We start from the raw sequence: 22815 nt of genomic DNA on the forward strand, positions 1-22815 counted from the left end.
GCTTTGTATTCTTAAAAAAATAACCTGCAACTCTCCCCCCTCCAGTACAAAATATTTTTTACTTTTTTTTAATATTGCTGTGCAAGCAAAAGCCGCTGAAAGCTTCCAGAGCCTGTGAGACTGGTCCCTTGCTGCCAGGAATGTGATTATTTCACACCCTGGAACACTCAGATTTCTCTCCAAACTGTGTACTAAGAGAAAATGTCAGAGTTTCTTAATAGTTTCAGAGACATGATACGAAAAGACATAAGCAGGTTTTCACACTGTGATAAGAAAGCCAGAAGGACTCGCCAAGCTCAGATGACTGAATGCGAGTGATGGGGCCTCGCTTTTAAAAACCAAGAGTCAGAACACAGGCTGAGCTCTGTTTTCACTGCTTAGGGGGAAAAAAAAAGGAAAATAAAAAAGAATGCTTGCATTTTGGTCCTATAAGCCTGTTGGTTTTACCTTTTTGGGGGCTTTGTGTTTTGTTTTTTTTAAAGAAACCTAACATTCACATGGCAGGGAATTAGCTTTCAGGAAGGCAAAAAATCAGAGGCAATAATTGAGAACTACCCGTTACGCAGGCAGGGTAGCGCTGCCTCCTTGTTTTGATTCTTCTCTGGTGTGATTCATTTCGTTTTGATGACTGCTTTCATTTCAATATGTTGCACATCTAGGGATAGCTTTACTGGGAGAAAGCAAATGAAATAATTAGTATCATTAAGGAGGGAAAAGCGAGTGCATGTTTGAGGGGAGGGCTGTGCTGCTGCTATTTCTACCTTTGGTTAAGATGCTATTTAGCTTGCTGCTTGCTGGTTTCCATCTTTTTCTGATCACTACTTGAAACACCTAATTGCTATATTTATTACAGTTTTCTTTGACTGCCATAATTTTATAGAGACTTCTATTTGGCATCGAACATTAGCTAACTAGGATTTTCTGAGCATTCTGCTGTTTACCCTGCTGCTAATAAGTATTTAATGATCTGAGATTTTAAAGTCATAACTATGCAAATTCTGGCCAGGTCCCTGAAGGACTGCAGTTAATTAAAAGCAAAGAAAAAGCAGAAGATTGGCAACACTTCCCCATCTTGTGAGATTAAGGCCAGTTGGTGTGTTTTGGGCTAAGAGGCATCTTCCCAGTGTGGAAGGGCACCACGCAGTGATGGATTTGTTTCCTGGAAACAGGTGGACATTTCAGAATGGGGGGTTGGTACCTGACATCCTTCAGAGAGCTGCCAGTTCCCTTTCCTGGGCTGAAATTTAGAGGGATGAATTTGGGGCCATAAGTGCTTTCCATGTAAGGAGATAGTTGATGTTCACAGTGGTGCTGCACATGTCTGAAAAGGTGGATGAATTTGGGAGGCATCATCACTCCAGGTTTTTGGAAAGGATGCCATATCTAGGGAATTATGGGAAGCAGAACTCAAGGACAGTTGAGAACTATCAGAAAGAAAATGTAAAAGTAATATCTCAGTTAATAGAAATACTTTCCAGACTCCCAGTGTGGGAGCTGCATAAAGCACTCCTGAAGAAGCAACTAGCCAAAATGGACACAGAGTGAGAAGATGTGTTCTGCTCAGCTTAAGGGGCCATCAGGCTTGTCTGAAAAGGGATCTTCAGCTGTGCAAAACCCTCTCCCCAAAGGCTGCATAACTACTCAGAAAGGAAAGGGTGCTTTGGAAAAGAAACGGAGCTCCAGGAGAGCTGTGCTGCTATACCGTAGGTGAAATTAAAAATCAAATATAGGAAGGTGCTCAGACTTCAAGGACAGAATTTACCCATGATGATGTGTTTAGAAACTAATTGTTTTTCTTATCAGGAGAGATATACCACATACTATAGGCTTGTATTTATGTCCCTTTCTGAAGAAGTTGGACAAGAAATATTCAGCTGAACTCATTAGTGGCCAACAGGCAAAAAGGTGAAGGAGGAATCTGGTGACAAAGTGCTGGCTTGGCCAGCCACCTGGAGCGTGAGACTGGGAGAGAACCAGGCTAATCCTGTGCAGAAATATTAACTAGCATTTAATTAGAAGAAAAATTAGGTTTTAGAGAACTGAAAGACCAGTCAGAACATTAAATAAAAGACCAAAGGGGAAAGTGATAAAACTAGGAAAAGAGTTAATTCGTACAGAACCTCCATGTCAAGAACAAAACTAATCAAGGCACTAAGAGGTGTAAAGAGGAGAAAAATAGCGTTGCCTATATACCAGTGCCAGGGGCCTGAGTAATAAAGAGAATAAGAATTGTTCATTTTATGAGCAGAATGCCTAAATGCCATTAGGAAGGCCTGGTGGGAAAATCTGCATGAAAGGAATATTAAAAGCAAGAATTTTAACCTAGTCGGGAAGCTCAAGTGGACAGAGAGGGGGAGTAACACACTCTGTCAGAAATGGCATTTTCTAGTACAGAGTCAATGACAAAATACTTATGGATTCACTTTCTGCCATGTAGAGAATTCCTCCTGGCTAGAGAAATGGGCTGACAGGAGCCTCATGAAATTCAACAGATGAATGCAAGGTCCTACATTTAGGCTGGACTGATGGACAGTGGTGCTGCTGCAAAGGAGCTGCCAGTCCTGGGGGACAGGTCCACACAGGGAAGGACAGTGACAACCAAGCTGCACCAGTCAGACTGCAGCAGGTAGAGCAGGGAGGGATTACTTTGCACTTGGTAAACCATGTCTAAAATAGCACATTCACTTTTGGCCCTCCAATGAAAGGTGTTGATAAATTGAAGCAAGTTCAGTGGAGACTCAGCAGAGTGCTCAGGGTTGGAGTCTGTGAGGAGAGGCTGAAGGATGTGAGCTTGTTCAGTTTGGAGAGGAGATGGTTTTGGTGGGACCTAACTGCAGCTCCTTGGTACCGACCAGGCTGTGAGATTTAAGCCAGAATCTTCACAATACCATTGTGAAGGAGAACAAGGCACAACGAATAAAAATACAAAGAGCAAAGGGAGGTTCAGACTTCTTACAGAGATACATCAGCAGTGGGGCTGGGATGGTGAGAGATGGTGTCATCTCCATCCATGGTGGTTGTCAACACTTGACTGGACAACTCTAACTTGAGTTTGCTGTTGACCCTCCTTTGAACAAGATTGGAGTGGAAACCCTACAAGGCCCTTTCCAACTCTGATTACTATGATCCTGTGGATATCATTAGGTATGTCCAGATCACACCAGAATACAGGCTGACTAGCTCTCTTGATAAAAACACTCTCTCAATTCAGCTCTAAGAATTAAATTTGAGCAATGGCTTGAGGGTACCTAAATCTCCTTGGAAGTTCCCAGCCTTACAAATCACAGAAAATTGTATTCAAGAATGGAAGACAGAGATTTTCTACCAAGTTCTTTTAAAAAATAATTGTAGAACTTGATTGCATGTGGTATGTCCAACTCATGTAAGGTCATCAACAGTACCAGATATATCTGGTGGATTTGAGAGGCCATATTCATGGATTTGAAAGAACACAGAAACAGCCATAGAATCATAAAGTCATTTAGATTGGAAAACTCTTTTAAGATCATTGAGTCCAATTCAGCCTAGCCAAGTCTATCATGAAACCCTGTCCTTAAGCACCAGTCACATCTACAAGTCTTTTAAAAGTGTCAAACTAGTCAGACTTCAATTCATGAGCTGTGGAGTACAGTCAAGTGGTGTTTAGGAATATTTATCAGGTATCCAGGAAGCTTCAGGAGAGACAAGAAAGGTGAACAGGCTAAGAAGAGAAGATAGTACAACACGAGTGAAAGCAAAAGCAGCAACGTAATAGCAGGAAAGGGGAAGGTGATACTCATAAATATAAATTAGGAGATGGACTTGTAGAAAATTTGTAAGAGAACTGAAAGAGCGTATAAAACGGTATAAGTTTTAGAACAAGAAAACAGAATTGTTGTTGACAGTGTAAAAAAGGCAGAAAACATCAGTTAAAATAAAAGTCCTCTGGGGAAGGTCAGATGATGTAAGTGCACCATTGATCATAATGAGCTAATTTCAGATCCAGCTGTGATCAAGTATTTCAGGCTGTGCCTAAATAGGGATTTTCTAAGATAAGCAAGTCTGGACAATTTGTATGCAAGAGTTTTAAAAGAGACGGCCAGAAAAGATCTGAACCAGTACTGATAATTTTTGATTAGACTCAGAAAACTGGGAAAGCATCCAAGGGTCAAAGGAATTCTGATGTTGTGCCAGTACACAGTGATCTCAGTGACAGGACTGATGCTGGTGACAGTACAGTGATGAAATTGTCAATATGCATCTTGGATAGATTATGGATTAAAAGTGGATAACAAAATTAACCATACCCAATACAAGTGTAAGGAAAAATAGACATCATCAAACTAATGTGTTATAATCTCTTATAAGATTACAAGTCTGGTTCACACAAGCAATTAGGTTGATATGGCTGGAATGATGTGTAATCATTATGACATACATTAGCTGGAGAAACACTGTCTAAGTAATAAACCTCACACGCAACACTAAATGGGGACTCATTTGTGAGCAGATGTACTTCTGTAATGCACAATTCTTGCCACTCTGTTCTTTATTTATTTATCACAACCTGACAGAAAACTAAAAAAAAGTCACTGATGGATTTTGCAGTTGAGGCGTATTTTTGGAAGAACAGAAAAGAAATGAAGATGACAAGTCAGGGATAGAACAGCATGAACTGCTTTGGAAATGCAAATAATATGTATTGCAGTATTCCAGTGTGAAAAAAAAATGGAACCAACATACATCTGTGAAAAAAGTTTACTGTTCCTACTAATAGGAAGGGGTTTTCTCCCTTCAGAAGAGAAAAAAAAACTCCAACAAATCAAGATTGAAGACAATGAAGAAATCAGCTGAATTAATTGATTGTGAGGTGCTATGATTGAATGGATAGGCTACTGCAATACCTGGCTACAGGAAATGGGAAATTTCAGGCAGGAATAGTAGGACAATATTACAACCAATGACACTGAACCAGACTGAAGCCCTGAAGAACACTCTGTCTTATTCTGAAATGCACCACTTTTAAATGCTTTTTAGGAACATCCCAAGAATATCTGAAAATGCCAAAATATCCAAAATGCCATTCCTCACACCAAAGGTAAGGACACAAGGAATTTGACCACAGTTTGAGATCTGCATGGCAAACTCCACTGTGATGATGGAGAGAGGTAAAGACAGCATTCTATGAAAGACAGACCCTCTCCTCAGTCAATGGAATTCAAGCAACAAGTAGTTAGAGAAAGATTTTTGGCATATTTTTGGGGACACACATGTAATCACAATCAAACACTGACACCCCCCTGCCCCCTCCCCATATAGTGAAGTCCTCAGCCCCTTAATTTACCTAACATGTCTCAGGGATGCCACAGAAGAGGACAAAGACAGACAGAATACCCACCACAGATGGTTAATTACATCACTTGGATCATGAGAGGCAGAACAGCCTCTCCCTACATGGAATTCATGCCCCTAAGGTTAGGGATACCCTCAGGTCAGACGTATAAAGGGATGGTATCTCCTTTCCTAGAGGGACAGTGGCATCATCTCCAGCCACATGTCACTGCAACTGTTTGACAGAATAGAATGAGGAGGGGCAATCGTTCACTCTTGCATTGTTAGAGAACTGCCTGGCTTAGAAAGTTGATGAGTGTGAGCCCAGAAACAAGCGACTCTTCCCCTAAATTCACACACATACAGGCTCTGGCTGACATTTCCAATCTGATTAGCTATCTCATTATCTCTACTTTCAAACCATCATAGGCTCTCAACTTGAGGAAGATGCCCTCTGAAGCTGCCTCAGTTCAAGCTCTCCAAACACACCCCGTCACTGTGGGAAACAAATGACGACAGACAAGACCTAATCACGGAGGGAAGGGAAGAGGGACTCCCACCAGGACAGCTGGTGGTGACGAGCACAGTCTGCTTGAAACGTCTGGGAGCTTGCAACCTCCTGTCACCAACAAGCAGTTGGGAATGGGAGCATCAACAAGCTGAATGTGCAGCCCTGGTTGTTTGTGCACACAAGGGGCATTGGCACTCTTCAAACCAAATTGCTTCATATGATTTTTGGAGGTCTGAGGGGAATACTGAGGGAGAACATTAACTTATAACGGTTGTTTTGGGTTTTTTCCTAACCCTTTCAGAAAAAAACCAAAAAAACATTTTGAAGGTGGTTAGGGGAGGGAGTGTTTGAGAGGGGAGAAAATTCTGGTGATGTCAGCTCCTATTGCCATGGAAACAGAACATTTTTAGTGACAATGGAGTCTTCCTCCTTGAGCTGCTGGGTTGCAGGGGCAAGCAGGGCAAGGGCACACGAGGGAATTCAGCTAACTAAAACTATAGCTTCTGGCTTTCCAAGGAAGTGAGGAAATAACTACATATGATTGCCTGAATAGGTGGTTTATGTAACCAGAACACCGTCTGGGGCCATAGCAGCAGACACTCATTATGCTCTTTGATGAAATGTGCTGTTGTGCAGCGAACCAGGTGAAGGCATCTCAGCTGCCCAGGAATGCCCCCCAGCCTGGGCACTGCCCACACCTCACTTTTCCATGCTACAGTCTCCTCTTTGCAACCTTTGCTGCCTTGCTGGTGTTTATTTGGAAAGGGAGAAGGAAGGAGAAAAGGCCAGGAAGTACAGTCCACATTCTTGAAACTGAGAGAAACTACATGGACTCTAGGCTGGGCATTGCTCCTCAACATCAGGGATGTTTCCTTAGCAGCCAGGTTTATGACCTCCCTTACAGAAAACAAGAATCCAGGATGACAAAAAGGAGAAGGCTCTTAGAGAAAACTGCTTAGCCTCTGATCAGGATCTAGCTCCCTGGCATGGAGAAAATGTGCAAGACCTGATGCTAGGTGTCTTCCCTAAGTCAGTGCTGAGGCAGCCTCTGGACAACATGGCTTCAGTAAGCTGAAGCCATGACCCAGGTGTGAAATCAATAAGGATAAAGGCTGGGGCTTACATTTGAGGTTAAGCAAAATCCCACAGAATGTAAGGACAAGTTAAAGCCCTGGATTTGATTTAAACAGTGCAGACAATTTTAATGAATTTCAAAGAATAATGAATTAATAACCACAAGCTTTTATAACTCGAAATACATTATATAGTCATTAGTTCTATATAACTAAATGGAAAATCTTTCTTTAGCAGAAGTCCTTTGAGATCAGATATTCTAATGAGATTACTATCATTTCATTCTGACACCTCATGAGGACAATTGAATAGAAATCAGGAAACAAATTTCTTTCAGTTTTGGACCTGAAATAAAAAAATCCTCCACACAGATTATTTCATATCTAAGGGGTTGATTCAAAGTCTCCTTGGCATTAAAATAAGTTCAGATATGAGATTTTTTTTTCCTGGCACTGCTATCAGATGCACAAAAGACTCTGTCTCTCCTCAAATTCCTGCCAGCAATGGTGACAGAAGGAAATATGTAAGGGAGTTTGCTTCCTTCTTGCCTAGGTAGGGTGGATTTCACTTGCTTTCTGCATGAAGTATTTGAGCTCTCCCTTTTAGTATTGCCCCACCGTCTCTTCAGAGAGTACCACTCACATCCCATGCTTGCAGGGACCCCAGGCAGAGCAAGACCCCCAATTCCCAAGCCTTTTTACCTCGTGCTGGTTCTTCTGTGCCCACCTGGAGCAGAGTCTTTCTCCTGGCACACTGCAGGGCATCACCCACACAGAGGAGCACCATGGGCTCCAAGGTCCCCTTTTCAAACCTACCCAGCTTCTCCTTCCTCAGGGGCTGCTGTGCTAGGGTCTTTGCTTTCCCTGCACCCAGTCTCCACCAATTTAGCCACCAGGAGCTCAGGCTAGAGCATACAATGATCTGGCTTTCCTCAGCACCAAGTCTCAGGACTTTAACTGGCACTTCTCGTGTCAGACCATTTAAAATCAGATGCTAACCACAGCAGAATCAGCCACAAGAAAGGTCTTCCCATCTCACACACATTGTGTTAATTTAGAAAAGCCTACACTTTTCATCTGCCTGTCCTCTTTCATACACAACCTGGCTGAGAATCAGACTTCAAATTTTTACAGCTGCACCAAGTTTGAAAATCTCTGCTCGTCCCAGAAGCAAACAATTATCTGCTCCTCCAGAGGGAATGACTTTCAAGCCTTGCTGTAGAAGAACTCTGTCAAAAGCAAATATAAAGACAGTGCTGCTCCACACCAGGGGGAAAACTGCAAAGTGAGCTCAAACTCACTGCTAGCTCAGTCAGTAATACATGCACTTGCAGGCAACAGTGGAACTGGTAATTCCTAGCTAAAGAAAAATAAAATTGAGGGCTTCTATTTGAAAATATGTTCCCTTTTTTTTGTGAGAAGAACAATATATCATATTTATTTCTGATTTTTTTTATCATAAGTCAGTCTAATTGAAAATTAGAATTCTGAGGGAAAAAAGCACATCCCACTAGTATCAGAAATGGACATTTTGCTGTGATTTAACAGGCAAATTCTGGTAGACTTTCCACTTGATGCATGCAGAGGGGAAAATCAAAGCTTCACCATAGCAACTTTGTTGTAAAAAACCCTCAAATGTCAACTTGTCCCAATAGTACTGCGGGTAATGCTGGTGCAATGCAAAAACAAAAAGCCCTGAATAAAAAACCTACATTCCTACCCTTGAAATACTGCTGCTGGAAACAGAAATGCTAGCTTTAGTTTGGTTCTGGTAAAGGATACACCTCTTCTACCTAGACATTTTAAAAGCACAAAAGCCCAGAAATGCCTCTGGACAAGCTCTTCAGCAGGAACAAATGAACACCCTCTGCTGAAGTTGTGCTAGACAGATGGCTGCACATCAGCTGAGGAGTTGAGCTGCCTTGTCTGCTCTTTCTTCCATTGCCTGCTGACCCCAGCATGCCCAAATCCAGCTTGGCTGATGCACCGGACTAGCACCAGAGTGGAAACTTTCTCCTCAGTCACATCATTGCTGTTCCATACAAGACTCTAGTAAATGCAGAATAAACCAACCCAGAAATTATCAACCTACCCGGCCATGACAATGAAGAAATCCAGGCGGTTCCAGGTGTCTCCAAGGTAACACTTCTTGCCAAAGATCCCCAGGGCCACCATCTTCAACACCATTTCCATGGCAAAGAAGATGAAGATGAAATCATCAAACACCTGCCAAACAGAAACCCAAGAGCGTATTTGACAAGCATTCTCAGCCTTGGACTTTCAAACACAGAATGTGAGAATAATACTAATTTCAGTACTCCTGAAAATGAGATCAAGGCAGGGCTGGAAAAGTTTGTTCCATGTAGTCCTGGCATCACAGTTTCTTGCTGCTCAAGTTCAGTGAGGGCTTTTATAGTTTTTTACCCACAGATGAAGTGACTGATGCAGACTTAGAGACTCCTTACACAGACTTGAAAATTGGTATTGGTTCAGCACCAGCAGATCTATCCTGGTCAGGAAAACACTGCTTTTCCAAGATCCCCCCCAAGGAGGGACTCCTCATCACATTGCTGCAGATGAGGACATAGTGCAGCTTCCCACACAGCTTGGACAGCACACACCCATCACAGAGAGAAGCTTCAGATACCTGAAGGCCTTAGTCACAGCATCACTGTGGATGTCACCCTTTGCTGTCACCTTCTCTTTGGGGAAGCATCAAGCACAGATGGTGTGTTACAGTCTGGATGTACTCATGGCCCTTCTAAGCATTCTTTTTATTTCCTCTCCCTTTAGGCATCCTGAATTCCACAGTATCTGTTGAATCAGTAATAGTCTTGCACATCACCAGACTACCAAATGCATTGGGAGCTGCTGTTCCCTCCTGCCTGGGTTGCGTAGCCTAAGTTATTTCTCCCTGGTCTAACCCTGACCTACGTGTCTTGTGGGTGTCTGTGTCAGGAAACCCCTGCTCACGTGCAGCTTCAGGAATATTAGCAAGCATTCAGTACTGCAAAGTCACAAGTAAAGTTCATTCATTCTCTTGTCCCATTCCCCTGCTCAAAGCAAGCTCTTGCCATTTTACAACAGGATAGCTCACTGCCAGGGACAGCCTTGCCAGCCTCTCTGGGAGGGTATCGCCCACACGCTGGAGGAAAGCATGCATGAAAATTTGTGACTTGGACTGAAGCACCATCACAACAAGAAGGAAATCTGCTTACCTGCAAGATTTTACACCTGTCAGAAAGGCAGTCCATATCCTCACATGGCTGGTACATTCCCAGGGTAACACAGTTTAGCAAAATCACCATCATGCTGACACACTCGAACCAGGTGGAAAAGAGTCAAGGAAAACTTCTGCAAAAGCATCATGGCTGAGATAAGCTTGCTCTAGGCTTGAGTAGCAAAGTAGGAAGATTAAGGGAAAGAAGTGCAGGTAGGCTGATTTATTACACTCCCACATTCTCTGCACTCAGTTCATCACTACTCCATTCCTTGATTAAGCCAAAATTCTTTTGGGAAAGTAGAGGTAGCATGAAAGGCCTGAAGTACTTACACAAGTCAAATCATTGCCATTGTTAAACACACACTTGCTCCTCTCCTGTTGGTTTACAGAGTCCCTTCCCTCGTTGGTTTACTGAATCTTCCCAAAACACGGAAGAGACTTTCCAAGGTGGACTATACCTAAACGTGTCACAGACCTCCAAGATCAAGGGATCTAAATCAAAATGGGCAGATTGATCTCTACATGATTATTTCCCTTCTGCAAAGAGGGTACAAGATGAGACTGGAACTCTCTGTTGTCCCCTCTCAGAGAAACTTGGGGGTCAAGAAGTGCCACTGATCCTGTCACTGTGTTTCCAGCAGTGGCCCATGATGTATAAAACTCCACAACGTGCCCAAGTTACTCACTAACCATAGGGAGAATTTGTGTTTCTGACCCCAGCTGGTGATCTGTTTATGCCCTAAAGCATGAGGATTGATAGTCCTTATAATTGTTTTCTCAGCTACACTGGTGTCCCTGCAGATGCTTTGCTTATTCATTTGAATCCTTTGTTGATAATCTTGCTAAAATATCTGCTTTGATAATAGTTAGCAGCCCAGAGCTACATTGGCTAATTATACTTTACATTAAAAACTGTTCCCTCCTATTTATTATTTTTTTGTTTAATTATTAATTAATTTGTTGTCTTATAATTTTGTCAAGTACCACTTCATTTATATATTAGAAAAGTAGATAAAAACAATGTATTTGGTGTATTTGTGTGACCTTTGCACTCTAGCTGCTCCCTCTCACCATTCCTCTCCTCCTGAAGGAGTTTTAAAGCCTGATACACACTTATCCAAGAACTCTTTTACAGTATTTTAGCTCTAAAAGTGGGTGCATTTGTGCAGTACTTTGCAGTGTTCCAATTGCAAAGCAGTGATGGAGAGTAAATAGACCTCCAGCCTCTGGCAGAAACATTCTTGGGCATTTTACACACCTCACAACAACATATCTGCCCAGTCTCCACTGTCAGACAATTTGATCTTTTTTAAATAGAAGGGGCACAAAATTATCTACTTAAAATACAACCCACTGAGTGCATCCATTTTCAGTACTGAATCTAAAAGGGCAGCCTGTATCTCTGATCACTTCTGAAAGACATTCAGCTTCTGTGGTTTGTTCTGAGCAACTCTTCCATGCTCATTCTGTGACAGTGATTTATGACTAAACTGCACAATCTGATCTAGAAGATTATTAATTCTCTCTCTTCTCCCCCACCTGGTTTGTGGTGAGCCACCTTCAGTTGCAAAATCAGACAAGAGCAGGGCACTAGTTCTACTGTTCCAGTTAAGCTCTAAGGTGATTTCAAGAATGTGTTATCAGTGTCCCTCACAAAGTTAATCCCATGTGCTCTGCAAAGCAATGCACATGAAGCCCACCCTCAATGTAGGCTTCAAAACCAGGCCCTTTTCTGAGAGGAATGCACCAAAAGGGCACCAAGTATTTTCCTTCAGGGTCTATGCAACACAACTTCAACTTCCCACCCTTCCTCTCTCTTGCACATTTCTTTAATGATCAGATCTGAAGCCCAGGAAAGCAATTTGAGAGCTTTCCATTAGCTCACACAGGGTTTTTAGATAAGACTGCAGTTCTTTTTCTGGACTCTTCAAAAGTTGTTTGGTGTCACCATTCCCTTACAGAACCACAGGATGGTTGATGCTGGTAGGGCCTCTGGAGGTTATCTTGTCCACCTTCCCTGCTCAAAGTAGCATCAACTACAGTGGATTGCTCAGGGTTGCATCCACTTGGGGCTTGAATATCTTCAGGTATAGAGGCACCAGAACCTCTCTGAGCAACCTGCTCCAGCATTTGATTATTTACACAGAAAATAAGTGTCTTCTTAAGTTTAAATAGGACATTTCCACTTTTCAGGCTGTGACCATTACCTCTTGCCCTGTCACCAGGCATAACTGAGCAGTCTGTATCCTTTGCTTCTCCTATCAGGTATCAATACACATGGATAAGAGCTCCCTAAACCACCTCTCCTCCAGCCTGAGCAGACCCAGCTCTCTCAGCCTTTCCATTTTTGCAGGTGCTTTGAAAGGCAGCACCAGTGAAGCCCTGATAGAGGGGTCTGTACTGAATGACATTCCTCAATGGGCCAAAACAATATCAGAGCAGTCTGAGCCAATGCTTGCAAAAGTCCTTCTCCCTGGGCATAAGGAGGTCAGAAGATATGTAGACAAAACCAGGGCCTCAAACATCCCTGGATTAAATTAATGCATGACAAATGAAAAGCATAAATTGTTTTAAAAGCCTGTTGGCTTTTATTTTCTCCAGAAAGCATGACAGAAGAGAGTTGGAGGCAGAGAGTATTCCTCTGACTACAGCCCAACTCAGGAAAGTCAGGAGTTTTTATCTAACACAGACCTACACTTCCATGCATGTGCCTGGCAGCAGCAATGCCAGGGCAGCACGCTTCCACGTTTCTCTCTCTGCCCTTGCAGAGCCCCACACAAGGCCATGCAGACCATGGCAGGGTGCTGTCAGCTTCTGGTGACACCCTGAGGCACAAGACCTAACAAGACGTGGCAAGCTCTCCCAAAAGCCTGAAACTTAGGCCAGCTGTGCAATCTCATCTTCCTGCTCAAAATGCCATGGCCAGTTGCAGATGATTTCTTCTCCCCTGTTTTTTAGATATCGGCTCTCAGAGTTTGCCAGCATTGTCCAGGCTTCCCAACAACATTACAGAACCACTGACCATTCCCAGGCTATTACAGTGGCATTAGAAAAAGCCACTGCCCCACAGTTTTCCTTTCAGAGCAGCTGGAAACACTAAGAAAGCCCATCAAACCTGCAGCAGAAAGGAACAAAGTGCAAGGAGAAAACCAGAGCATCTCCTATCCTGAATCGGGAGGGGTTGCTGCCTGCTTGGGTCGGTGGAGGGGGTAATTAGGACTCTCTGCTGCCTTCAATGTGTCACCGTTGTCAACCACAGCTACTGCCTCCTGTCACCACAGCAACAGCCTGCAGCCAGGTTTATCATCTTTCTTTTGGTGATGCCTCCCCTCTCCCACACCCCTCACCCCCCTCCTTTTCCCTGTGCCTGAGCCTGTAATTAATTGCAGCTGCTGACAAAGCCAGTCTTCATAATCTGCATCATTCAGTCAGAAGTTTCATTATTAATTAACTTCTTTCAAAGTTTAAATCTCCTAATTACAAGCAAACCCATGCACATGTTCTCCCCACCCCACTCCAGCCCTTCCTCACTGCTTCTCTCCCTTCCCACAGCCTCGTTCCCAATATCTTTCCCAGTGAGTTTTGGGGCCTGCAAATGGTTTGAAAAACTAAAAGGAGACCCACACAGTTTCTGCCCATGGTCATCTTCTCTCCTTGGCCACCACAAGGTGCACAGGAATCCACTATGTAATAACTTGCCCTTAAAGGGAGGGGTTTTCCCCACTAACTGTGACAGTTCACAGTTGATCCAAACCCTTTCAGATAAAAGGACCAGGGCACTCATTTGAAAAAAGAAATACAGCAAAAGAAGTATTTCCTGAGTTAATCACAGGATATTCTCAGCTGGGAGGATCCACAAGGATAATTGAGTAACCATGGGCTGGTCTCATTATCCATGGAAGTCTTGCCTCCTTAAAAAAACTTTTGTTCATTTCAGCACTGTCTGGAAACATCAAGATCCATATCTAGATTATATTTTGCCTAGAAAACTTGCACCAGTTCTATAGCTGGTACCTGCCTGTGGCAGCAAGTGTTTTCTTTGCTGCTGGGTGCCAACCCTGTCCTTTTGCACCCTGAGCAGGGCCTGGCCAGCTGCTGGCCAGAGACAGCCACTGTGAATCTATTGACCCTCCACACCCTGTCTTCCTATGGACTCTGGGATAAGGATACGTTCAACAGGGACAGGCATCACCAGCACACACCAGGAGAGACCCATCATTCACCTCAAACATCTGGAAGGCACTGAAAGCCACGAGCTACAGGATACTTAAGGAGATATGCAGATGTTTCTGGGACATGTTTTGTGGTAGTGCTTGATAACACAACTGTGCATAATGGAAAATGATGTTAGAAACAGGTGATGGGAGACAGGCAAAGCTTTTGGGCTCAGTTTCTGAATGACAAATAGCAGAAGAAACGTCTGCTGTGTTGGAGCTGTAAATACCTTGCACCTAAAAAGCTGAGTACCACTTCAGGTTCTTGGGATTGACCTTCATCTCTATTTTCTATCACTGACAAAAACACAGCAGAGCAAAATAAAACAGTGCTTTGGGGACCCCTCCCTTCTTCCTCCGTCATCAGCTGCAAAGGCACAAGTAGCTCCCCAGAGGCTGGCAGGCACTCCTAACAGCACAGAAAATATGTAAGCTTTATAAGCATGGCAATCCCTCAGTGTTTCCTGCTGCTGTTTCCAAACTACTCCTAGGGTATGCCTTGTGCCAATTAAAGTCCTGAATATCTCAGACCTGTTTAACGTGCAGAGAAATGCCTGACTACAAAGCATTTACAGCGAGGGGGAAAAGCCTGCCCTGTGGTATGGCTGGTTGTGGCAGAACCCGTTCCTGCCCCAAAAATGGAGAGAAGAGCAGCTCAGTGACTCAAGTGAAAATATTGAGCCCCTGCAATGCATCCCAAACACCAGCCACCCCTCCCTGAGCTGCTGCCAGGCAGGCTCACCTGAGGACACTCTACATCACAATTGCATGAGCACTCCTCTCTGCTTCCCCCTGGGCTCCTCCCCACCTACCACTCATCCCACCATCCCTCCCACCAGCTAAATGGCTTCACCCTGTCATTCCAGTCTGCAGTAATTACATTTTCTTGCTCTCCTTTTGAAACAAGCTAAGGACAGAGCTGTGTTCCTTCCCTACTTTCCTCCCCTGCTTTGTGACTGTCCTGCAAAAAGCCAGTAGGATGCTGTACTTGAAGCAGGACAGTTAATATTCCATTTGTAATGTAAGGAGGGATTTGTTGTAAAGGTCAGAGAAGGCAACAGCCCCAAGGAAAGATATGCTCATTTTCTCTACCTTCTTGCTGTTGTCTTTTGAAAATGTTTTCACAGGCAAATTTCACTCTTTGCCCCCTCCTATTTTTTCTTATCAACACTCAGCTTTTGTGGATGTTTTTCCCTTCTGTGTTGATAAATGGGAGTTTTGTCTTTTCCTACAAAAAAAAAAGAAGCTGTTAGAGTCAACAGGGTTCTTTCTCTTCAGCTCAGTCAGCTGAGCTAACTCACTAGAAGAAACTGAATGTAACACTGTTCACGTGAAGGAAAATACCTCTCAAAATGTGTTTGTGTTCAAATAGATCAAAACAATCAAAACATTTTTGCAAACAAGAAACTTTAAAAATCCTGTTTGGTTAAGACTGAAGCATTTCTTCTATGTCTTTTTTAGTGCAAAGAAAAAATTCAAAAAAAGGTTCACTTTTTCACGCAACAGAACACCTCGGTTTGGAGTTCTGAGTTTCTGTTGGAAATCAAATGCCAACACCCAGCATTGCAGTGTTGGGATTTCATGGTGGCCAAGCCACAAGGGCAGTTTATAAAGCTTTTTTTGCCAACACTCAAGGTTAACATGCTCTGGGTGTTCCCATGCTGTGCAATCTTGTACACGTTTGCTTTCACCACACCATCATTTATATACACTTTTGTCATGAAAAAGCAGCACCTGAACTTCAGGCACCCGACATAAACATTGCTAAGGTCTTCAAGCCTTCAACAATATTGATGCCAAGGAAAGGACAAGTGCAGTGAAGGTGTTACATTGATTTGAGAGACAGTGGGGAAGGCTTAACTTGTGTTGGTGTTACTGGGAGGCAGGACAAGAAACTGCAGAAGGGGGATGCAGTAGAGAAATTTTAAATAGTTGGCAGTGCTTCTATGTTTCTGCCCTTTGGAAGGGACGTTCTATCAAGGACAGATTAATTACAAAAGACAAAGATTCAGTTGTTGCCATATTAAATCAGGTGAACACCAAAAAAGCAAAGCACCATTGGTCAGACCCCTGATCTTACTTCAAAGGGCTGCTCAGAAAGTGGGTCCTGTACAAGGCCACACAGGCTTTTGGCTGCCTAGCTCCATTTTCATTAGGTTCTAAGTTAAATTTGAGTTTAAGTCAGTTGTTTCTCAGGCATCACATCATATTTCCCTTCAAAGTTTAGCAAGGATTGAAGATGGCTTTTGAAAGATTTGGTTAGGTTTGCTTTTTTTCATTACAGAAACAAGATGAAGCAAATATTTCCTTTCTTAAAACTCTTTCCATAATGATTTATTCAGATCTTCTAAATGCATCCATTAAACTCTCAAGTCCACTAAAATGAAAAATAGTAGTAAGAAATTTCTGTCAGGAAAAACATACAGTGAAGATTAAAAGGTTAAGAAGGAACCTGAAGAAAAAAGAGGTATTAACACAATGAGACAAGTCTCCAGATACTCCAGAAAAGGGAGATGACAGGAGATCTCTCACCTAATATAGGGACCCTAATCAAACAGGAGGCTGCAGGGGAAAGCAAGGCTTCTTTCTGATACCCTTCACCACCAGGACTCACTGGTACTAAAGCTAGCATGAGTTACACCAGGAATTCTGCCACACCATTCACTCAGACACACGTTGGTCTTGTGAGGCAGCCTGGTGTTTTCTCCAGGAGAGGTGTGTGCATCCCACCACTAATTATTCAAATATCTCACAAATACCATGCATCCTCATCAATGCTGCTGCTGCACAGCCCTGCTATTAATGATTACCTCCTGCCTGTAGCAGCTGAGCCCCAGAGCTTCTGGACTGATAATGACCCACCTCCAAATTGCATCTGTCTTTCAGGGTGCAACAGAGCATCTGTTTAACAGTGTGCAGCATCCTTACAAAGCTGTTTACTACAGAAAGCATGAAAAAAGATGGTACCTAGGAAAAAAACCCACCTGAGAATCTTTTTTTAGGTCAGATGAAAGTAATTACCCAAGTTTAAACTTAAGCAGGGTATTAGAGATAATGACTGTTCCTGGAGAAAGAGCTTTTTAATACCCTCAGATGGCTGGGATTGAGGTTGCCTGTCTTTCCTGCCAGGAAAGCAATACTCCACCATGCTGTGGAACCAGTTCAAGACTGACTTGAGGAATCACACCTCCTGCTGACTCCCAAATGGTGCCTCCTGCAGCATTCTGGCTCTGCCTTGCAGATTGCTATCCAAAATCTGACCTGGCTTCACATTAGGAGCTTCAACAAGGTCACAGCATGAGGCTATAGGACTGCAGCTTGGAACATTGTTATGCTGTGTGACAGGTGAAAGAATTTTGCTCCAAAATCTCCTAGTCAGAGTGGCAGATCCAGCAGTTGCTTCCTGCTGCAAATGGAGTCATAGGAGTAACAGACACCAGAGAAGGACCAGCTGAGAAAACCACCTGAACCACTAAACTGGGCCCCAAATTTTAAAGTTCTTATTGTTTACTGATATTCCACATAGCACAAGCAATTCCCTATCAACAGCAGTGGCAAAGTAGGGACCTTGGAAGAGCTAGTCTTTGCTTTTGGACTCAGCTGGACCTCTGCTCCAGAGAAGAGCTAAACTTGGCAGACCAAAACAGGAAGGTCCAGAAGTGATTTCAATTAGTAATGTGCTCCAGAATGATGAAATGTGAATTTTACCAGTGTAGCTGAACGTCCTGGTACAGTGCCCCATCCTCCACAACCCCAGGAAGTGACATGATCACAGAGACTGCTGGAGTGACCATTCTCTAACCAGAGCCTGAGCCACTTTTTATCAGATTTAATCTGGCTGTGGCCAAGCTTACTCGGTGGAAATTTCCATCTAAAGTATAAAAATAGTGTTTTGCAAGGGGAAAGGGAAAAAATACCTCCCAGTCCTCCCTCTGCTTCTGTGTTTCATTGCCCTGTCACCCAGCAGCTTCATCCAAAGTTGTCTAAGTGTTCCTCAGCACCTGTCAAACTGATGCAACAGTCCTGCCACGTTTGGTAGTGCTGCAGTCCCTTCATATCATTATAGGTTTGAAAAGAGTCCTCCTCTGGGGGGGGGCCACTAGACCTAAACAGTAAATAAATACAGCACCATAACAGCAGTGTTTGTGTGATTCAGTTCCAAGGAAGGAAGAGGAAACAAGAAATGTTAGATTTGGGAGGGCAGGGAAGAGACGTTTAGAAAAGGAAAGCCTTACTTTTATGCCCCCTCACTGCTCCTAATGTTGTCAGATTTGTTTATGGATGGGTGTAGGGTTTGTCCCCTTGTTGTGGGTTTTAGCTTCCATGTACCTTGGGAAGCCATCTGTGGGGCACAAAGAGGATATTCCAATGAACCTCCTGAAGCAGGTGCTGCTATGTAGCTCCCAGTCACTGCCCAGGCTTGAGCTGGGAGTCACCACTCCCAGACTTGAAGCACAGAACCATGAAGGACAGAGATTTGGGTCCTGGGTGCTGAACTTTACAGCAAATACAAAGGAAGGATGGAATCTCTTTGAATAAGAAGCCATTTCCCTGGAGAAGAAATAGGGTAGAAGAAACTTCACCAGCACCAAAGGGCTGAAGCCCACCACACAGTAACTGTGCTCCTGTTCCTTTTCCTTGCACTGGTTTCTTTGTTCAGCATTGCCATCTTTCTAGTCCATAGTAGGTTTCAGATGTTAAAAACTACTTTTTCCATTCTTTGCAGCTTCCCACCTATTCCTGTCAAAGGCCACACAAGTGCAAGCTGAGCTTAGAGGGATGTATAACTCAAATATATCTGAAGGGAGTTCAGGGCACCTTTAATAAAAGGTTATCTTGCCTGACAGGAATGTAAAGATGACAATGAAAATACAAAGGGCAGATTAAGGACCTTCTCACAGTTTTAAAAGGTGTGTATGCCCTTCTGCACAGGGGCTATTCTCTCTGCAGGTTTCAGGGCAGTATCACGTACCCCAGCACAACACCTGGTGAAGGAGGGCGAAGTGAGCACCTTGCTCCTCCAGACAGCCAGTTTCCAAGGCTAAATTATCTTAGAGGGTACTCTGCCTCTGGTAGAAGTCCTGGATTAGAGGGGCAGAAGGAAAGGCAGAGTGGCTTTATTCTTTCTCTCTTCTCCCAGCAGCGCGATGTTTTCAGTGGCTGGAGCATCACTAAATCCTATGCTTGGTGCTTAGCTTAGCAGGCTTTTCTGACAAGTGCTTCAGAAAAGGAAAAAAAATGGAGGAACAAAGCTTTGCAGCAAAGTAAATAAAGATTAATTCAAAAGTGTAGGGAGTGCTCAGGTAAGGTCACTCAGAAGAAATTGCATACAGTCTAGGCAAAATGCAGGGCAGTAACAGAGAGCTGGATATGAACTCCTGCTGTTTGTTTCGTTTATTGGCTGTAATTAAAGCATGATATTCAGAGTTTAAGTTGCCACCACCCCCTATTCTGAACACACCTTTTTCTTCACAGTTTTTAATTCTTTTGAGGGTTTGTAGCTGGCCACTCTACCCTGGTTCCCAGAGAGTGTTCTGGAAGATTTGGCACCGATGTCCTGCAGGACACGTGCCTGGAGAAAAGACTGCAGATGACTGAGCCAATCTGTCTCAGCAGGTAACTGGAAGCTAGGAGCTCCAGCCAGCATACAGGCTCACAGCAGCTGCTGGAACCTCCTCGAGCACACAACTGGGCTGTGGATGCACTCCTGAAAAGGAAGGTTCTGATGTGTCTGTGTGACAAAGGGCGGGAGAAATTCTCAGTATTTAAGCTTCTCATCACAGGAGGAAAAGAGACCCTGTGGTGGGTGAGCAGATGTGTCAGCACTCTCCTCGTACATCTGGTCTCTTTTCCATCCCTCCTCTTACATCCTGCAACAAAGAGCAGTCAGAGAAAATGAGATTATATAAATCGTCTAGTACTTTCCTTCAAGACACCGTGTGAACTTCTACTGAATTCCACATGTACCTCTTAAGGTACATAAATCCTTCCCCTTTGTTCCTGATTAGAAGGCAAGCACAAGAAGAGCAGGGTTTTTCAAAAGTGTTCCCTAGTTTGGGTTTTCCCATGCATGAGCCTCTTAGAGACTGGTTTTCAGGATGTGTAATACTTTCAATTTCTAACACAGCAAAGCTCTGTGAGCCTCTGGCTCCCACTATCTTGAGTGAGATGGCCAAAGACCAGAGTTCACTTAAAAAAAACCCCAAAACCAAACAACATTACCTAGAAATGACACAGTAAGTTACTGCCAGGGCTGCATTAAGATCCAGGTGCTCCTGACACCCAGTACATGTTCACGAAAGGCCTCAGCTTTCTGGCTAGTTGACAGATTGAACCATGCCAGGGAAAGGAGCCAACATGACTCATGCTCAATCACTGCGATGTCGACAGTGCTGAATGCTGTTTTAGGGGGAGGTTAAATGCTGTGAATGTGCTAAGCATTAACAATATTAAAATATTATTAGTATTATTTATGAGGTATCTCCACGTGTCCTAGATGATGCTAGCCAAGACCAAATTATGCAAAATGTTACATAAACATGCAGTAGAACATGCTGCCTGCTCCAAAGGGTTTTTAATCTAAGTGAACAGGACAGGCTAACGATGCATTATGATTTCTGCTTCGCACACAAGAAGCAAGTGCACAGAGAAATGAATGCATTTACCCAAGGGCAGACGGGAGACATGGGGCACAGCTGGGAACTGAGCAAGAGTCCCAAACTGTTCTCCAGCATCTTTGACCTCAGAGCATTCTCTACCTCAACTACTACTGCATTTGATGAGGACAGTGCTCGCAGGGAAAATGATTTCCCCAAAAATCTTTCCTAAGAACAATGGCAGAAGAGTCCAAGTTCCATGTGTAGAGGCAAGTAACATCCTGCAAATAGATTATGGTAAATTCAGGGCTGCCTGCATTCAGAGAGGTTTCTGGCTGTTCAGGTGTGCAGGATAAACAGGCAAGAGCCAGAAGAGACATGCTCTCTACCTCATCTTCCACTGATACCTTCACTGGGACCTCAAGATGAAATTCAGCCCATAGCTGTGATAGTGTAACACTAAAACCAGTCTAACACCCACGCATCTCTCTCTTTTCCAATCTGCCAAAGAATTTGCTACCTTCCAAGAGCACTCCAGGTTCCTTTAATAGAAAACACGATATACAAGAGCAAGTTACCAACACAACTGACTACAGACAGACCATCTCTGAAAAAGGCAGGTCCTACACAGCATGTTGCTAATAGGGCAGGCTAGCTAAAGCCTTCATCAATCAGAGCAGCATAGCTCTAGTGCCTCTTTGATGTCTTTCTGCCTGTTGTGTTCATCGCCTCTATTCAGATTTAGGATTGGTACCACATTTGTATTCCTGTGACCTGTTTGTTTTCATATAGATTCAACTTCACACTCTATTTATTCTAGAGTTTTTGACAGCCTCTGGAAATACATGTTTCTTCCTCTTATTTACAGTCCAACTTATTTTTCCCCATACTCTTTCCAGTCAGAAATTTCAGTTGTGTGTAAATCTGACTTCATTTTGGATAGACAGGTGACAGCCTAGCCCATTACCCAAACCTTACTTTCTAGCCATGCCAAGTATTTAATTTTCTCTTTTCAGAATCTCTCATGAGCCTTTTAGTTTTAATTTTAACAACCATTCCCCATTCTGCCTGACTCTGTAGGAACTGCATCTTTATTGGATTACTCTTTGGTACCTCCCAGACATCCATTTAAGAATTTAAAATTTTTAAACAACATCAAATGATCATGTGCATTTCCTCTGTTCCATGCATGTTCCCTTACCTTCACTAGGTCAGCTGCCCTCACATTCCTGCCTCCTCTCCATAGTGCACACTGATTCAATACTGCCACTGCAAAGGTGTCCCTGCCCACAGCAGCGGGGTTGGATCAAGATTATCTTTAAGGTCCCTTTCAACCCAAACTATTCTATGATTCTATCGAGGGCAGTGAGGCACTGAAAATGGTTGCCCAAAGAAGCATTCTGTTTTCCTGGGAATGTTCAAGGACAGACTGAATGGGCTCTGAGCAACCTGGTCTTGTGAAAGGTGTCCCTACCTTTGGCAGAGGAGTTGAAACAAGATGATCTGTAAGGTCTCTTCCAACTCACACCATTCTACGATACTTAACTACATCAATTCCACAGAACGCTTCCAAAACTTCCCTTCTGCTTCTCACAATTAAGTGACTTTACCATGAGGATGGAAGAAAGATGACTGCTTAGCTGAGACATAGCTAGCACAAAATGTTGGTGAGCAGAGTACAAAACCCAGCCATCTTCCCCTAACCAGAGGCCAGGGCTTCAGTAGGGTCTCGGAAGCCTGCAAAAATCCACTGCAGGGAAGGCTGCATCATGATGCAGGCATTTCAGCCCCTGGATCAGCAGATCACCAAGGCAAAGAGTCATCAAATTATTGGTAACATGCCCAGCTCAGCAAGATGAGACATTGTCAGTCTCATCTGGAGGAGCAC

The 22815-nt window shown here is 43.5% G+C and overlaps 1 protein-coding gene across 3 annotated transcripts in view; it reads right to left on the reverse strand.

Moving 5' to 3' along the window:
- The window catches only part of CACNA1I (calcium voltage-gated channel subunit alpha1 I), a 164541-nt gene that overhangs the window by 74006 nt on the left and 67720 nt on the right, over positions 1–22815 (reverse strand). For all 3 annotated transcript variants that reach the window (XM_039725615.1, XM_039725617.1, XM_039725616.1), the window contains 2 exons: positions 10113–10224; positions 8987–9120 (listed from right to left, as the gene is read on the reverse strand). In XM_039725615.1, coding sequence (XP_039581549.1) covers positions 8987–9120; positions 10113–10224 — 246 coding nt within the window. The remainder of the gene's footprint in view (positions 1–8986; positions 9121–10112; positions 10225–22815) is intronic.

The sequence above is a fragment of the Passer montanus genome, unplaced genomic scaffold, assembly GCF_014805655.1.
Source record: "Passer montanus isolate IOZ18808 unplaced genomic scaffold, ASM1480565v1 scaffold55, whole genome shotgun sequence".
In the NCBI taxonomy this organism is placed as follows: domain Eukaryota; kingdom Metazoa; phylum Chordata; class Aves; order Passeriformes; family Passeridae; genus Passer; species Passer montanus.